This window comes from Balaenoptera borealis (assembly GCF_965194805.1).
Source record: "Balaenoptera borealis genome assembly, chromosome: 14".
Taxonomy (NCBI): Eukaryota; Metazoa; Chordata; class Mammalia; order Artiodactyla; family Balaenopteridae; genus Balaenoptera; species Balaenoptera borealis.
Genome location: NC_138875.1, coordinates 26,444,822 through 26,458,980, shown reverse-complemented (window position 1 = coordinate 26,458,980; position 14,159 = coordinate 26,444,822). Strand labels below are relative to the sequence as shown.

The following is a 14,159-nucleotide window of genomic DNA, read 5'->3' as shown; positions in this document are numbered from 1 at the left end:
TATGTGGATATTTGTTGTTTTAGTCTACTTTTCTATTTGCTTGAAATTTTTATATTAAGAAATATAAGGAAATGGCCTGCAGATGCAAACTTGCATAAACCTGGCCTGATAGTGTTTTGGGAGGCCAGGAATGAGTGTTTCAAAGGGGCACATTTGCACTGGGCGCCCGGGAAGGAGCATTTGCACTTTACTTCACCACAGCAATGGGGTGAGATAGTCATTCAGTCCAGAATATATGAGAGTTTTGGAAGAATTAGCGTACTTCCCAGAGTGCCCAAGTTATGTCAGGAATAGTGTACTCATTGGCAGGATCAGGTTGAATAATTGATGTTACAACTGCAGTGGGAATGCTCGTTTGGTTGTTGTTAGCTGGATTTATTCCCCCTCAAATTAAGTCACCTAAAATTACCTCCTTCACATGAGGTATTTGGGGGATGTATTTTTTCTTTCTCTTTTTCTTCCTTCCTTCCTCCCTCCCTATCTCTTTCTTTTTTTCTTCTTTTTAACCATTTGTTTCTCCCAAACAACATGAAGTAATGGTCCTATCCACTCAGACACAGATGTAGAGTAACAGTTAAGATGCAGGATTGGTTCCTGCTAAATTTGTTCTTGAAATATAGTTGTTGCTTAAGAAGTGACTTACTGCCCCAACCAGTTCCTTTGTTTTGGACGTGACTCAGGGAGCTAGACTGTGCCATGTTGCGGCGCCTGGAGAAGAGGATTCTGGTGGACCTCCCGAGCCAGGAGGCCAGGCAGGCCATGATCCACCACTGGCTGCCCCCCGTGAGCAGGGGCAGCGCCCTGGAGCTGCGCGCGGAGCTGGAGTACAGCCTGCTGAGCCGGGTGAGCTGCCTGGGGAGGTGCCTCGGCCGAGGGGCCGCCCCGTGACCGTCTTCTCAGCAGGGTCTTCTCAGCTGTTCGGAGCCTTGAGTCACTTAGAAAAGATCCAAGCTGCCCCAACAATGCAACAGGCCTCTCCTTCATGAAAGACCGAGCTCTTTGTCCCTCGGAAACATTCAAGCAGAGAGAGAGATGTGATAAAGTGGAAATGGCATAGGGTTTAGACTCAGAGGACCTACGGTCAGATTCTGGCCCTGCCACTTATTAGCTGTGTGCCATCAAGGAAGTCACTCCCTCTCTGAGCCTCAGCTTCTTTATCTGTGAAATGGGTAACAGGCCACAGAGGATTACTGTGATGATTAAATGCAAGTCTTTCACAAAAGGAAAAGCATGTTACCCCCATGCCCACTGGTGTCATTGCCTCCTTGAGGACACCTGAATGTGATGTTCTCTGAGGTTCCTTAAAGGCAGGTTATAATCCTATTTACAAAAACAAAAGTGTCTACCAAATTTTGCCATCCTTGAATTTGGGCACAAGGGCCCCAGTAGGCTGGCTTGGGTGGGCCAGTCGTCACCAGCATCTCACCACCTACGTTTGGGTGGTGTTAGGAAGTTGTTTGTTGCCCAGATCCTTAGGTTATCCAAACACGTTAGCAGCCTCTCTCCCCCTAAACACTATTTATCTGGGAATCTTTATATAGTGTCCATGCCATGGGTGACAGATACAGAATCCAAACAGGGGCTCTGACACCCCATCCTGCCTGTAAGAATGTAACCACCACCAGCATTCTGCCTGCTGCCTAATGGCTGGGTTTGCGGCTGTTTCAGGAGATGGAGGGCTACTCGGGCTCGGACATCAAGCTAGTCTGCAGGGAAGCAGCCATGCGGCCTGTGAGGAAGATCTTCAATGCCCTTGAAACTCAGCAGTCAGGTATGGAGAGGATGACAGCCAAGGTGCTCTGGGAGAGAAATTCGTTTTTAAAAATGGGGCTTTCACCAGCAGGTGGCGCCTTGCCCCTGCTCTTTGTGGCTTGTTACACTGGCACTCGTTCTTTGGTCAAAAATCCTCCTTCAGCACCCAACTCCTTCCTCCTCTGCTGTTTCGCATCAACTTTGCCCCCAGATAATAAACTCTTTAGGGCTTGGGGTTTTATTTCCCTGGCACACTATGTTGGGCTGGATCCATTTGTGGCACTATATAAATATTAAATAATACTTTATAATGACACATTTAAGTCACATTTTGTGTATGGGCTTCAGGGGCTGAGTTGCACATTAAAGACTTTTTTCCCCAGCCCTCTTTAGTCTTGCTTGTTGCTGCATTAACCATTAAGAATGCTGCATTATGCATTGTCTTGAAAGAAGGTCTATCAGTGTTTCAAGAGCATTGATCACCATTAGGTAGACTGTTGTGCTGTTCCTCTTGTGTTTTTATCTAGAGAGCAGCAGTTTACCTGGGATCCAGCTGGATACAGTGACCACTGCTGACTTTTTGGATGTGCTAGCCCACACCAAGCCTTCAGCAAAAAATCTGACTCAGAGATACTCAGCCTGGCAAAGCGAGTTCGAGTCTGTGTGAAATCACATTTACCCTGACTTGGCCACAAAGACAACTACAGAGGCCTCCTTGTTAATTAGTGTAAGTGGAAGAACATTATGCTTGGAATAGAAAACAGAAAATTATTCTTGAAGACTGGATTTGGACAACTGTACCATTTTGGAAATATATATTTTCATGGTCGATGTCAGCAAAATATTGAAGATTCCAATTACAGGTATGTGTGCTATGAGGTCTTGCAACGGAGACTTTTCTCACAATGAGATTCCATAAAATTTAGATGAATAATTTCTTGTAGTGTTCCTCATTTGTGAACTGGCATTTTCATTTTGAAAAAGACGTGGTACGGAAAGTTGTGTTGGGATGCACAGGGTGGTTCTGAGTTGGGGAGCCAATCAGAAGCTAAGCTTGACAGACCATCTGACAGCTGACAGTTCAAGGGTGGATAAGGGTGGGAGCAAGGAAAAGAAACAGCGTCTGCTTCTCTTGACAATATTCTGAATCTCATCTCCTCTCCCTGATTCTGACTCCAGTCAGTTTTATCAGCAGAGCAAACCCCTACCAGACTAGCCCCACTCAGGAATATCACTGGCCCATCTCTGGAGATGAGCTAATAGCAGTGGTAACAAGCATCCCACTATCACTACCTACCAGTTGCAGTGTTTTGAGTTCTGGCCCCTAATAACATCTTCACATCTCACATCCTGTGTGTTCTGCCCTTCTCTTTCCATTGCCACAGCTCCTGATTGGATCCAAAACTTAGGATGGGGTACCTGAGCTTCTAGAACAGTCTTCCCTGCTCTTAGGCTCCTCCACGTCTCCTTATGGGGTTGGAAACAGCTAGAAACATCTCATTTAGAAACCCACAATCTGAGGCATCTACTTTCAACTCCTGGTAAATTGTGAAGGCTTCCACTAAGTAATGCCACCCCTTCCCCCGCTTAGAATTTTCCTGTGGTCACCTTCTGTTGTCTCCCTTGCCTTGTTTTCTTCATCCCTGCAAGGCCGACTCCTCCAGAGAAGAAAACACTTCCAGGAAAAGGGACATTTTGGCTAAATAGTCCAAAGTATTTCACCCTTTTAAACAAAAACATTTTGGGGTTTTGATTATTTTGAATAGAATATTCTCAAATGCCTCTTAAAATATTTTATGGAAAATGTAGTCAAATTGAATGAGTTTAAAAGAAACAAAAAGACATTTCATCTTAGTCGAAGCTCAGCTGAAACTTCTTCATGGTCACTAGGTAGGACCCTGTGAGCACTGCTGATATGCAGACATGGAGGTCTCTCATCTCAATGGCCTAGACTGCTGTGCTGTTCAGTCTCCAACATCTGCCGCCTGTGCTTTTGGGTTATTTTCTTTGTCAGGCTGTCAGCTGACATTTCTTATAGCTGTTAGTCCATTTGCTTGTGGCCTTTGCCACCCTTTCTGATTTCATAAACTCTCAAGTGGATGGAACCTCAATTATAGCTCATTTGCTGTGGTTGGAAAGCAGGCAAGTGTGCACTATACGTGTACTTAAGAATGAACAGGCAGAGGGGCAGAGGAGGGCTCCCGTGGACAGCATGCCTTGTGACGACAGGGTTGGGCCCTTTTGGCTTACTGCCCCGGAGTTCCTGATTCCGTTCAGGTAAGTGTGGTTTGGCCATCCCTCCCAGCACATACCGGTAACCTTCCACTTCCAAAACCCACCTCCACATCCTCCCTCCATTCCTTTTAAGAATCTCCAAGTTCATCTTTGTAACACTTCCACCTACATTCCATCACATAGTCCATCCTTCTCTCCTCATTCCTTGGAAAGTCTGTCTACAAATGATCACGCACATATGTTTTTAGGTCATGCCTTTATTTTGGTGGCTTATCAGTATTATACATTATCTAATGACTTCCTGCTTTGGATGAAATGAAATATAGCCTTTTCATCCCTTTGCCCCATCCCTACCACACACACGTCTTTCCCTAATCATCCCCAAACAGTTACTACAGTTTTAGGTTAACTCAATAATCAATATTTTTATGATATTTTTCACCGTACATTGTCTACTGAAGAGCCAACTAGTGGATTAGGATTACATTTCCTTTCTTGTTGAGTTTTGTCTTTCTTGGAATTAATAACTGCCTCGTTTTTTTCATTTGCTTAATTTTCTAAGTATTTAATTTTGGGGGCAACATTTTCATATCTGTCAGATACCCATCAGTATTGTCTTCTAAATGGCCAAACATATCAGATTAACTTTCAACTCCATGCCCACGCTCTCTGGTCCTGGTTGTAAGGGGAAGGGGACCAGACAATGGCTGCAGAACAGAGATTTACCTAATCCCGTTTTCAGCCCTGCCTCTCAGCCTGGCCCACCACCGTGTCCAGTGTCTCCAAGGCCTGAACGTTCATAGTTCCACTTCTCCAGAGCGTAAACCCCCCACTCTCCTGCCTGGCTGAGGGTGCGTACCTGGCTGCTCAGGGTGGGCAGGGTTTCTGGGGCTCCAGCCACTTTCCCAGCTTTGAACCAATTCCTTGCTTCTCAACCTTGCCTCACACCTCAGGACCTCTCTACCCAGTGTCTGCAAGCCTTGAGTCTTCGAGGTGATGTTCTACAGGATGAATTTTGGTTTTTTTCTTTGCGTTGATTTTAGTTGTCAACACTCCATCATCCTTTCCATCTCCCGAATTACTGAACCCTGTCATCCACTGCTGTCTCCTCTACCATTCGCTTGTGGGTTGTCCTTGTTGGTTTATAACATCTTTATTCCTTTCCTCTTCTTTTAGTGGGGCTTTGAGAGAGATCAACTAATACATGACTAATCTACTGTTTAGAGTCTCTGGTTATTTTTTTAAAAGTAGACTAAAAGTATATCTAAGTTTATAGGGATATAGGAGATTGGCCTGTTAGTTGTTGGTGGAAATTTGAACTTAATTCCACATGTGGTATTTTCTTCTAAAGCAGAGGTCATAACTCAAATGCTATAGGAACTTGGAACATAGTTACACATGGGTAAAGGAAGACAAGGAAGAGGTGGGGGACTGTGGCGAACTGGAGAGGTCAGAACTATCCAAAGATAGCTCAATTTCCCAACTAGAAGATATGTATCTAGGAGTTGGAGCTACATTCTGCTGTCTTCCTTAGTGATTTACTCCCAGGGGCATTAAAAAATATTTGGGGGACTTCCCTGGTGGCGCAGTGGTTAAGAATCTGCCTGCCAAAGCGGGGGACACGGGTTCAAGCCCTGGTCCGGGAAGATCCCACATGCCGTGGAGCAACTAAGCCCGTGAGCCACAACTACTGAGCCCGTGCGCCACAGCTACTGAAGCCCGTGTGTCTAGAGCCCGTGCTCTGCGACAAGAGGAGCCACTGCAATGAGAAGCCCGTGCACCAAAACGAAGAGTAGCCCCCGCACGCCGCAACTAGAGAAAGCCCGTGCACAGCAACGAAGACCCAACACAGCCAAAAATAAATACATAAATAATTTAAAATAAATAAAATAAATAAATATTTGGTTTTCTCAGGCACATCAGCCAGTGAAACAAACAGGCATTGAGATGTGTATGACATTAAACACAGGAAAAAGATATCAAAATCTGTTTCATTTTAACAGATGCGGTTTGAATTATGATAAACGATTTCTGGTGCTCTGGCACCTCGCCTCTCAAGGACAGCAGCATGCTTTGGGTAGTAGGTCTTGATGGCTGGTGTAACACAAAGTCAGCAAAGGCCCTGTGCATTTACGCCGGGACTTATGTCAAAGAAACTCAATAATGCAAACATGGCTCTATGCAAACAACTGCTAACAGGACGAAAGTACTCTGCTGCCCAAGGCAAGTGTTTTAATGAAATAGATTAGTGCAGTTTTAAAAATTCTTTATTATAGGTGCCCAAGGACTTCAGTTTCATCCTACGTGAACCACCATTGATCCAAAACCAACTGAACATAATCAGTGCAGGTGTTTTGACTTTCCTGTCCAACTCGCTCCTGTAATTTTTCAGTGTAGGGTTAAGAGTGAGATGACGACACTTGTCACTCCAGGGCAGTTTCTGATATCCACAACAGCAGGTGTTTGATGGAACCGTCACTAGGGAGGTGGGCCAGCCCCCTTCTCCTTTCCAGGCATTACAATCCGCTCTGACAGGGGTATAGAATGGTGGGTAGGTAGAGCCACTGCAGAACTAGCTGATTCTGGACGTGTGAGAGTTAAGTGGGTGCAACAACCTTGTCTCCCCACCAGACTGGTCCTTCACCCTCCTCCTCACCCAGCTCACAGCAGATGCTCAATAACCACCTCCTGACAATGGGCATTCTCTAATGCCCTTTCAAGTCCTAAGATGTCACTTGGTCCCTTTTCTGGGGCCAGGACAGGATTATAGTAAAGCTGGTACAAACACTATCCTTGGGGTCAGTACCACAAGACAGCCCCTGAAATGTAATGGCTGGAAAATAAAGTCCTTTACGTACTTTGGTTATTAAATCTCCTCCATGAAGCCCGAGGCAAACCAACCAGCTGAGCTGGGAATGTTTACAGTAACCTCGACCTAAACCAAGATTTCTATTTATCCTCACGAACTTCACACCGTGGACAGGTCAGTTAGAAAGTCCTATATAATGTTTATTAAGTAAATAAAATAGCCAACTAAGATTTTAATGGCCTAGAGGGCCAAGTGAGAATGGAGGAAAGTAGAGCAGCCGTTTCTCTTGGCTGGCTCGTTACACGCAGCTGGGTTACCCCCTCCTGCCACTCACCCATCAGTGATGTCTACTGCTTGGCTTTAGCTCTCACCTGTCTCCAGAGCATCAGAGTCATCATTTAAGTGCCTAACGGGCCTCGCCTATGGGCAGCAAGTCTAAAATGAAACATTTTCTCCTCCCTACCCACAGCTATACCCTCTAGCATTCAATTCCTGTAATATTTACAGCTAATTTTGAGTTGTCTGGTGACGGCCTGAGTGCCCATCTGTGTTGTAGCACAGACAGAGTCCTGTCTGGTGGGGAGAAGAGACGTTCGAAGACCTAAGTATAATCTAACAACTGCTCCATGGCACGAAGGAGGGAACACTTCATCCATCCTGCAGTCAGGACCACGTCACAGAGGAGGGAGACACGGAGTCTACACACTGCCTTGGGTATTCTCCTTAGCTCCTCACCTAGTAAGGGCCCTCCAGGCAAAATCCTTCCCTTAAATGTTTATTTCCTAGCAGGTACTTTGCACACAGCAGCTAGCAAACCCTTGATGACGCTTGGGCCAAGGAATCACTGACCCAGGTGCCGGGGAACAGGCCACTGGTGAACACGCCCAGCAGCCCCTCTTGCCTGCACGCTGGGCTTTTCTGTGTGGCTCCGGCCTGAAGGAATTTAAATGTAGTAGAATGTCTCTCTTTTTTAAATTCTCAGGAAGACTTTCCCCACTGAACTGACTGTAGAGATGAATTCTACCAACCTTTTCCAGATCGTTAAATGCAGATACTCCTGCTACATCTGTGTCATCATCGCAAACAGGCAACACTTAACATTCGTCCGACTCTATTTAAAGTCCTTGATATACGGGTTGTGCATTTAACCCTCACAACAAGCCTACGTGGTGGGCACTATGGGTATCTCCACTTTACAGAGAAGGGAAAGGAGGCAGGAGTGGCTAGGGGAGTTGCCCAAGGTCACCGAAGGGAAGTGCTGGCCAGGCTCCCTGCGCTGTGCCCCCAGTCACCGCACCCCTCCTTCTGATCTGGGGTGGTGCCCTAGCACATCTGTCTTTTGCACTCTAGGATCCTTAAGGACTAAGTTGGGGCATCTGCAAAAACAAGAAAAGTGTTCACCAAACTACCAGAAGGAGAGGGAGCAGCCATTTATTTAGCCTTGCTCCCTCCCATCCAAGACCAAGCTGATCTCTAAACAAGCATCAAAACCCGAAGCTCACTAACACTGCTGTGTGCTTCAATAAGGTGAGCACCATGATAATGGACAATTACAAGCTAATAATCCAGTGCCCAAGAGCCCAGTAAAACAATTGCAAAGGCCCAGGATCATGACAGTATGCAAATGCACTAGGAAAATCATTACCTATTTAGTCCCCTTCATTTTGGTGGGTTTAACATGAGAAGAAGAATCCATGCTGCAAGATGAGATTTCATTTTATAGCCGTAGTAACCAAGTACATAAAAGCTTGAATCTGTCCCAATAGCTTCTGAAAGATTTTTCCCATAGTGTCAGAGGCAAAAATAATGAAATCTTGCAAATGTACAGTTAACAGGACCCGGGTGGACACTAACCTCAAAAATGTACGGTCTGTAAGCATCAAAGGCTTGATGTTAGTCTCTGCACTGTTCCTGTTAATAACAATGTCTAATTAAAACATCTGTAAAATACTGATAGTTTTAATTTTACATAAAATTTCCAAAACAACTGTTACACAGTATAATAGGTATCTGCAATGAATAGGTTATTAATGGAAATATTTTAAATTAAAATCAGGTTCTAAATTTAAATTACTCATCTCTGGCTAACGAAGAGAAAAAGAAGTCACCTGTGCTGGAAATAATACAGTAGCTAATCTAGTTTTCAACATCTGTTAAAGCAAATTCACTCCTTCACTTGGGCTAAAGGACACTGTATTTTGTCTCTTCTGTCCTGTACCCCACTTGGCACTTCTGATGGATTTCACAGTTGAACTCAGTATTAAAACTACAGCCTAATGCACTCTTCAGTGCAGTACTTTATAACTTAAAAAACACCATTCAACTTTATTCAGAGTCTGAACCCCTCCAATTTACCAGTGAGGAGACAGCAGAGAACAAGCTCCCTGCAGCAGACTCTTCCCCAGTGCCGCTAACCTGATGAATATTTTAAAAGGAATGGCACAAAATCTCAGCTTTCCCTTTCTTTGGATCTCATCTTTTTTTTTTGTTTTGTTTTGTTTTCTAATTTTTTTGGCTGCGGTGGGTCTTCCTTGCTGCATGCAGGCTCTCTCTAGTTGCAGCAAGTGAAGGCTACTCTTAGATGCAGTGCACAGGCCTCTTATTGCAGTGGCCCCCCCTTGTTGGGGAGCACGGGCTCTAGGCGTGTGGGCTTCAGTAGTTGTGGCGCACGGGCCTAGCCACTCCACAGCATGTGGGATCTTCCCAGACCAGGGATCGAACCTGTGGCCCCTGCATTGGCAGGCAGATTCCCAACCACTGCGCCACCAGGGAAGTCCCAGATCTCATCTTCTTTTACGAAATAAAAGGGATGAGCCAGGCTTGGTGTCTGGCTGCAATTCAATACCTTTCTTTCTAATTACTGCCCAATAAAAGAGGGTTAAATGGTGACCAAGGCTGAGTGGTCTCTGTCTGTCCATGCTGGCATTAAGCTGTTGAGGGATTCTTGCCAGACAATGAAAAGCTGCGTTTCAGGTTGCTTCTGATTCACATAATGGTTCACAGTAGATGCTGCAGAATGTGGTCCACGGCATGAGGGAAGCTGTCACAAGTTAAGTAAGGAGCTGGATTAATTTTTTCTTCGTCTGCTGCTCGGTATTTCCCTGAAATGAAAGTAAAGCCAGTGAACAAAGGCTACTGGTAGAACACCAGATTAATCACACCCTGTGAGCACCTGGGACACCAGGGACCACCCTTACAATGATGAGAGAATCAAGGTCTCCACAGCTCCCAAGGCACCTTTTATCCAGGCTTCAGGAATGCCATGAGGCAATTCAAAGCAAGGTCATATTCAGCATTTCCCAGGCCCTCTGGTCTTTCACGATGGACAGTCACAGGGACTGGGTCACCTGAGAGCTAAGGGTGCCTTCGAATCTCCTCAGCTGGTGAAATCATTTTCTTCCCCCAGCAGCCCTACAGATAGGGATGGTGATTAAATCAGTGCTTTTAAATGAAAGCCCAGACCCCACAGGGCAGAGGCCTTGTCAGCTCCAGAGGGTGACTGGAAACAGCATGAGCTGCTGCCAAACAGGAGCCCTGCGAGCGGGCAAATGAGGGCGCCCGGGGGTGGGGGGGGAAGGAAAGATGGGTGCTCACGGTGCTCACAGGCGGGCCGGCAGCACAGGCGGGCCGGCAGGGCACCGATGGGTGGGCCTGCTGCCGAACTCTCCCTGGACTCTGCAGTTCAAGACCCACAGCTGAACAGCGCAGCACGGTCACAGACTCTTACACATGTACATCAGACCATGCATGGCCCCTGTTTAAACACCCTTAATGTGTTCCAATGCCCTTCAGAAAGAACCCCGTATCTCTGTTGTTGCCCACCAGGCCCCTCAGTCACCCGGCCCAGGACCCCTCACCTCAGCACGTGCCACTCTCACCAGCTGCAGTGCTGTGCTGGACACACCTGCCGCTCCCTCTGCCTGGGACATTCTTCTCAACTGACAACCTCCTTCAGGCTTCGGGTCAGTCCCACCTTCCCATCCAAATGAGATCCCCTCCCTGTTATTCTCTCTCTCTCTCTCGGTACCCTGTTCTTTGTCTCCACAATATTTATAACAATTTGTAATTATATATTTATTTGTTTAATGTGTGTCTCACATCTAAGACTATAAGTTCTCTAAGAGCAGGGACTATGTCTGTTTTGTTCCCCAAGGTATTCCCAGCACCTGACATAATGACTAGCACGTGGTGAGCATTCCATAGCATTTTAGGAAGGAAGAAAGGAAAGAAGGAAGCAAGGAAGGAAGGGAGGGAGGGAGGAACACTGTTTTAGACGAGGCCTTGGGGGAACGAGGCCGACTGCCCCGTAGTCTCAGCGCTGCCTCTGCACTTGCCCTTTCTCCTCACTCCCTCATCCCCTTTTCTGTGATCTCTGCTATTTATTCTTCTGCATTTTTCAGTATTCTCTGTCTAAATCTGGGTTCCCCAACAATAGACCCACCACTTTCTACAATCCCTTCTGTTTTCTATAAGAGGCTTTGTTCAGCAAACACCAAGCCTGAAAACCCCCCTTCCCCAACTTGACAATGTGGTGGTGAAGATGCTTCCTGTCCTGGCTTGCTGACTGTGAATTCCTACAGGAAAGGAGCCAGCATCTAACGTACAAAGCTAACTTACCTTAGCGTCCTCAAGGCACCTGTCCACAGTATGGTCCACACAGCAAACTCTACTGCTAGTTTTTCCTCAAGCTTAAATCCCATTGAGTATAAACTCCTTTGCAAGGTTTCTGCTTGTTCTCACAGGTAAGTTAATGACTAACTTTTGCTATACCACCCACTTCTTGGAGCCAGTGGTCTAAAGGCAAATGTGTGAAAGTCAGGTTTCTTAGCCATAAGCTTCCAGAATGCTTCTGTTTAGTCTGGCTCTGCAAGTGGGGTTTCTACAAAGTACAAATTGACACAGTGGCTCATGAATGTGTGATAGTTCTAGCAACGTGCATTTTGTCTGGCATATGGCAGATGCTCAATAATGTTGGCTGAGTGAATGAAGCAGGCCACCATCACTCAGGCCTGACTCAGTGTGGCAGTCTATACTTTCCTGGACGAATAAATGGTGAATGGAGGGAGAATGCAGGAAGCCATGTTGACAACAGTGGACAAAGGGTGTTCCCATCTTTTCTAGGTGATTGTTTTACATGCTAAACAGAAATAGATTCTAGTTATGGCTAGTCAAAAGTCTTTACTAACAAATAGTGGAGCAAATGTATATTGAGCATCTATCATGTGTTACTGAGAAAACAAAACTGCTCAAGACTATCACTGAATAATTTAAAATCTCTCTGGTAATTTTCAAACACTGGGAAACTCAGCAATTGTTCACTGCACTGAGTTCAAATTTATGAGTGGAGCCGGCTGCTCTGTACGCTTTCAGAACAGTGGGCTTACTTAGGACTTTTTTCTGACCAAAGATGAGCAGTACAAATGGGCCTGTTTTCATGAGCTGTACTTAGCTACGTTTCTAAGTTAGACATTTTAGATTTGATTGTGTGGAGCTGCTGGCTTCTCTAAGACTAACTGGATGCCTCTGTGACAGGCTGACCACAACCAACTGCCAGTCAGAAAAGAAGGCAGAGCCAATGGAGACCAGCTAGGGAAGGTGGGCCTACAAGACCCTGGCATAGGACCAGTTTTCATACTTGGTGTAAATCCTTAGTTATGTGACCTAAAGAAAGGAAATGTTCATGGGAACAATACCCGAGAGGAAAATAGTTATCTGAGGGTTTCCTCAATGACCAGATCATAAAATGATGAGGAATGACAAGAGTCTGAAAATTCAGATACAGGAGAGGATGAGGAGTGTGGCTGTTCTTCCTGACTCCCTGATATATCCTCTTTTTTGCTTCCATCAAAGGGCATGTTTCTGGGAAGACGGTGATCATTTTGAATTAGAAATGTGAAAAAACAATACTGTTAATTCTAGAGTGACTGGAGTCACTATCTGCAAGGCTCCAATGGTTCACTCCAGACGCCCAGCATGACAAGACTGTTCCCATTCTTTGTTCACACAGGGCCTGGAAAATACTTCTTATTCAATTGTAGCAACATCTATGTTTTCTTGTTCCTCTTTTTAAATTCAAAATAGCTTTTATGCAACCACATTTTCTTGAACATCACAGTCATGAGTAAATATACTCTTTCTAAAAAATTTCCCAGTGGCAGCTCGTCGGTGACTTAGTGTTTAAATCTTCCCTTTTCTGAACAGCCTGTATGAAGCCAGGCATATGAACTCACAGAGCCATCTATGGAACCACTTAACTGCTATTTAACTGGTAAGAGCCCAATGACAATTCTTGGACCAGACTCCTGGCTGTCATCCTCAAACACGTGCTATTAGTTTTAAGCTCAGCAGGTGCCAGCTGGGGGCAGGTGCAGGGGAGACCTTTTCATTTTATCTGGAAAGGCTCATCAAGTTCCTAGTGCAACAGCACACAAGCCCACACACAGCTCCCGTGACTATTCTTTCCGTACCTTGAAAGGACTTTATTAATCACACTCCACGGTGTAATACGCATATACTGTGAGAGCTAGAAGGGACCAGTCCAGCCCCATCATCCGTAAATGGCCCAAAGAGGTGAAGGGCCTTGCCCAGAGTCTCACAGTCAGTGCAGAGCTGAGACCAAGACCCAGGACACCAAACTGGTCCACTGTTGCCATGATACTGTATTAGCTGAGTCTCCCCTATTAGTTTCTTTCCCTTTCCTTAAATTTATTTGAGGGATCACACCCGGTTTACCTAATTTTGGTACAGGAAATTGTTACTAAAACAGTAAGTAAAAAGACAAAAGTTTTTTGTGTGTTTTTTAAAAAAATGTAAACATTAACACAAAGTATCACATCACTTAGCTAGCCAGTTGCTAAAAGATCAACTTCATCTTATAGCTGGTGCAAAAAGAAAACATATTTTTACAGAGCCCCACATCAATGGTGTTTTGGTCAACTTTGGTGATTTGTATATCCAGAAAATCATACAAATGCTAATGGTCAATTGTGTATGGTTATCTCTGTGTAACTGTTAAAATACCTCTGAACTCTGATCTGATCTTCCTAGCTTTGCACAGCATGGGCCCTTTCACATTGTCTTTTTTCCCTGCAATCCTAAACCCATTTTATTTTTGCTTTGTGGCAGAAAGAGAATTAAAGTGCCCAGTGGGCTTTGCCACTTCTTCAAAGACTGTTCTTTAAGCAGCTGTGTATTCTACCATTCTGTTTTAGAGAAACAGAATATTATACTGAAGATACATACCAGTTTTGACTAAGATGCCCAGCATGCCGACACTCTGAGCCCCACCAATATCATCCCTGCAATCCTAGAAAAGCATAACGAAGCATTTAGTCCAGGGTCATCAGTGAGCTTGCCAACAAAA

The 14,159-nt window shown here is 45.2% G+C and overlaps 2 protein-coding genes and 1 long non-coding RNA gene across 11 annotated transcripts in view; 1 reads left to right on the top strand and 2 right to left on the bottom strand.

Moving 5' to 3' along the window:
• Window positions 1-4,702, top strand: part of KATNAL2 (katanin catalytic subunit A1 like 2) — a 103,605-nt gene extending 98,903 nt beyond the window's left edge. For 7 of the 9 annotated variants that reach the window (XM_082353337.1, XM_082353336.1, XM_082353334.1 and 4 more), the window contains 3 exons: window positions 681-843; window positions 1,669-1,771; window positions 2,280-4,702. In XM_082353337.1, coding sequence (XP_082209463.1) covers window positions 681-843; window positions 1,669-1,771; window positions 2,280-2,419 — 406 coding nt within the window. In that variant the 3' untranslated portion in view covers window positions 2,420-4,702. The remainder of the gene's footprint in view (window positions 1-680; window positions 844-1,668; window positions 1,772-2,279) is intronic. The other 2 variants (XM_082353340.1, XM_082353339.1) reach the window with 1 other exon arrangement.
• LOC309610454 overlaps window positions 1-14,159 on the bottom strand; it is a 136,534-nt gene that overhangs the window by 44,335 nt on the left and 78,040 nt on the right. The window lies entirely within an intron of this gene.
• HDHD2 (haloacid dehalogenase like hydrolase domain containing 2) overlaps window positions 6,127-14,159 on the bottom strand; it is a gene marked incomplete at its 5' end in the record, with an annotated part of 29,363 nt that continues 21,330 nt past the window's right edge. The window contains 2 exons of the mRNA XM_082353370.1: window positions 6,127-9,897; window positions 14,039-14,102. Coding sequence (XP_082209496.1) covers window positions 9,794-9,897; window positions 14,039-14,102 — 168 coding nt within the window. The 3' untranslated portion in view covers window positions 6,127-9,793. The remainder of the gene's footprint in view (window positions 9,898-14,038; window positions 14,103-14,159) is intronic.